Genomic DNA, 4,042 nt, shown 5'->3' on the forward strand with positions numbered 1-4,042 from the left:
AATTGACTGTTGTTATAATGTAAATTTTTACAAATATTTTTACTTTTACCAAATATTACTTGTTATCTCAGACATTGAAAATTATATTGTGAGGTTGGGTAGATTCGAACACACAACCTTCCAACTGGAAACTCACCTCTACCCGTGAGCCAAAATTACAGATATGAAAATCCAGAAAATTTTAAAGTATACAATAAGAAATAAGTTTTTGTTTACGATGTCTTTTTTCACCTCCAATAATTGGATTCTTTCATAGCTTAATTATAGAATGTTGGTTTCCTTATCCGTGAGTACCGGGTTCGATTCTCTCTGAGAGGGGCGGGGTTTTTGTTGATGTTAAAAATTGGAAGAATTTATAGAATAAAAGTTGTCGCAAATATAGGTATTAAATAACATAATAATAACATCTGACACAATTTTTAAATTTACAATGAGGAAATTATCATTTTCTGGTTGCCACTGGCCATTCAATATTGGATTGGTCTTCTGCCAGTAATAAAGGTCCAGATCTGAAAAAATAACAAGGATAAACACATCACTAAGAGTAAAGCTTAAAAAATCAGATAGAATGACCAGCAAATATGTTCCTAATTGTTCAAGGATTCACACTATTTAAAATCAAGAAAGCACACTCAGAATCGCACTAAAAATGCTAAAAATGAACAAGACTTTCAGACAACGATAATCGAGCTACTATGCCTTTCGGCTTATACCTTACGGGTACAGGAATCATCATGCTTACCTAGCATCAGCTGCTCTGCATTGTGCGTTGTCAAATTCACACATGTTGGGTAGCAACACTACATTACCATTTTGTACGGCACGTACAGGCTGAAATATAAAGTAATATTATTACTTGGATGTTATACTAGATATTCATATTCTGTACAAAGTGAAAGTCGCAGCGGTCTAAAATACAACCCCATTCCCTACCCTCCTACTGTATGAACGAACTGACCAATAAACGAGTTCTGTGTTTTTGACAGAAAAATTTGGAAACATTCCTGTATGTGCAATATTACGAAAAAGCAATAGGTACAATCCTATAGAGTAATAATAAAGTAGAGAGTGCATTTTGTCTGAAGTTTAAGATCTCAATAACTACTGAACTCATTGGGTTCTCTCTTTTAGGTAATATTCATTTAGGTCCCTTGGTTGTTTTGAGCTATTTCATTTTTAGATTTCAGTATTGGGATGGTTTTAAGCTATTTTTAACACCTTTCTGTCCTTTTGAATATAGAGCCCCTAGATGCGAGGTGCACAGTCATAGTTCTTTATATCTCAAACAAAACAGTATGAATTACAATATACATAAGGGTTATATACGATGAAATTAATTATTACCCTCAAAATTCTGGTGCAAGGTTTTAAGCATCTGAGTCCCTGTGGGCTCTGGGTAGAGGGGCTTTGTGTTGTAAATTCTGACTGCCTGAAACTTCCATCCTTGATGCTAAACAAAATATAAATAAGTTATAAGAATATATAAGGATTTATCAAATGTTTTTGAATGATTTTGTTAGATTTACTATTATTAGCAAACAAGTGGCCCCCCTCACCACTTAAGTTTGATAATATAAGCGGGAGTCTTTTCTCTGTGACTAACACCCGCAGTGTGCCCAAAACCTGCGGGGCTATCCTGTACCCAATATAACCTAACCTAACAATACTTAGAGTATAAAACAAACAAACGAAAAACTAGCTCTCCTTATTTTCAATTTATTTAAAATAAGGTGATGGTGATAGCGCCGGTTTACCAGTTTTAAAACCCATTCGATAAATATATATTATCAGAAAACAATCGTACGGGCAGACCGACAGACGTTAATACCCTTGTTAAAAAAATAACACAGCCAAGCTCCAAATTAGTAATGTAATTTTAGGAATGTTTTTTTTAAAAATCATTTGTTATGATTTGCATCTTATCTAGTGTAAACCGCAAAAAATTATATAAGCGAAGCTAATATATACCTCCCACTGTTTGTCTGTTCGTCAGTCCGTAACGCTAATGGGGGGGAGGGGTCAGGGGCGTCCAAGCTTTTTTATTTTTTTTTTTGGGGGGGGGGTAAAATTTTGGGGGTGCCTACGGGGGTAATCTTTATTTCATGGAGGCATTTTTTTTTATTTGGGAGGGGGGTAAAAATTGAAAATCCAAAATTTGGGGGTGCCTAATCACCCCTTTACCCAATTTTTTGGATTTAAGGAATTAAAAATTTATGTGTGATACAAGGACGTCCTATGGGGCGGAGGGGGAAAGGGGTGATTCCCCTCCCCCCAAATGAATTTCGTAGGCACCCCAAAAATTTTTAAGTTTGAATTTTTAACTTAACCTCGTGGCTAACAAAAAATTTAGTTATATAAAAATTAATTATTATAAAATACGATGCGATAAATAACTATTCTCTCTCCGATTTCTTTTTTAAAATGTATAAATTTAAGTGAACTTACTCCTTAAAATTAACAACACTTTCATCCAAAGCCGCTGTGACTGTCAACATGAAACCTACGAATACAATTTTATTTTTATCTTCCAGTATGTCTTCGAAACCGATTTATATCCGCTGGATTGGAACTGGTTACAGCCATACTTAAAAATCATGTATAGCACCGTATTGTAGACAATTTTCTATGAATAATAAAATAAAAAATTTAAAATTAACACCAGTGTTGTTATCCGCCCGGGAATTCGGTCCCTCGGGACTAACAAAACTGTCTATAATCTTAAAATTTTTCATTTAAATATCCGCGGAGAGCTGTCTATAAAACGTTGCGATAAATAACTATTATTGATAAGAAAAGTATAGGCGATGCTACTCTATAATTCACTTTGTCCTTACGTTAGTCTGTAACGCTATGGGGAAAATGTTCAGATAGATGGCTAAATTTGTTTCCTATCTTAAATAAAGTGTGAGAGTATAGGGTAAAGGGGGTGGATGGGGGTATCGATGTTTTAGCCAGCATAACTTCATCAGAGAACATGAAAATCTTATGTTGTAATAATATTTTTGTGCTTTGTGCTTAAACGTTAAGTTTTAGATATGAATTACAGAACTTTATTTAAACAATAAATCAATTAAAAGTTACATGGATTTAAAAGATCTAGTCTTTTAAAGTTGTTTATATTTTTTTTATAAATATAAAGCTTACCAGAAAAGCAGAGAAGTGTGATTGTTCTATTCATCTGCATTTTAAATTAATTTATTTTTAAATTATAATTGTATCTTTGCGCGCACTGTAAGTGTCTGATTGAGCAATGCTAAACCACTGAAGCACTAAAACTAACTCAACTAGCTTTTTTATCTTCAATTAAAACCGGGTTTTCTTTTTCTTTGTACACAGACACACACACACATACACACTAAAAAAAGATAAAAAAAAACGCGCGATAGATGATATAATGATAAAAATCGGGAATTTCTTTAATATTTTTTAAATTGGAAAATTGCTTGATAATAATCTCTTTAAAAATAGGGTATAAAATACGCGATATGAATGGAAGAGAGCAAAAATTGAGAAAGGAAAGGAATTCTGAGAAAAAAACATTGCTGAAACTATATGTATAAATACCATAAAAATCTCATAGAACAGAACAGAGATATTTTGGTCGTCAATTTAGGTTGCAAATATGGTGTTCTTTTATAGGTTCCTCCAGTAGGAGGGGAGTGGATGTGGTAAAGGGAAAATAGATGGTAGGCATCACTAAATTAGCCATCTGAAAGTCGCATTTTATCACTGTAGAGGAAAATCTGGTGCAATATCCAAGTAATTATGCATTGATTTTTGTAATAATTAACCTTAGCTGGATCTTTAAATCATTTCAATGGTGCGCCAAATCGGGGTGAGCCAACTTTCCACCAATGAGAGCACAGCATTTTACGAAATGCCGCGCTGTGATTGACTGAAATTCAGCGCACCCCGATTTGGCGCACCATTGAAATGATTTAAAGATCCAGCTCTTGTAAACTTATGTTTAGAATATAGAACCCAATCCTGGTGATATAGATGGGATTTTTGTATTGTAAAATGCGCGACATATAAAAGTTTG

The 4,042-nt window shown here is 33.7% G+C and overlaps 1 protein-coding gene across 1 annotated transcript; it reads right to left on the bottom strand.

The window, feature by feature from the left end:
- Window positions 1–330: 330 nt before the first annotated feature.
- LOC145328577 (uncharacterized) lies at window positions 331–3,606 on the bottom strand. The gene is made up of 5 exons (XM_080172319.1): window positions 3,145–3,606; window positions 2,446–2,500; window positions 1,345–1,450; window positions 743–831; window positions 331–509 (listed from the first exon to the last, which is right to left on the bottom strand). Exons 1-5 carry the CDS (start codon window positions 3,182–3,184, stop codon window positions 443–445), a joined length of 357 nt encoding a protein of 118 aa, XP_080028445.1. The 5' UTR covers window positions 3,185–3,606; the 3' UTR covers window positions 331–442.
- Window positions 3,607–4,042: the final 436 nt, after the last annotated feature.

This window comes from Acartia tonsa, chromosome 9 (genome assembly GCF_053477335.1).
Source record: "Acartia tonsa isolate MP-2025a chromosome 9, ASM5347733v1, whole genome shotgun sequence".
NCBI classification, from domain to species: domain Eukaryota; kingdom Metazoa; phylum Arthropoda; class Copepoda; order Calanoida; family Acartiidae; genus Acartia; species Acartia tonsa.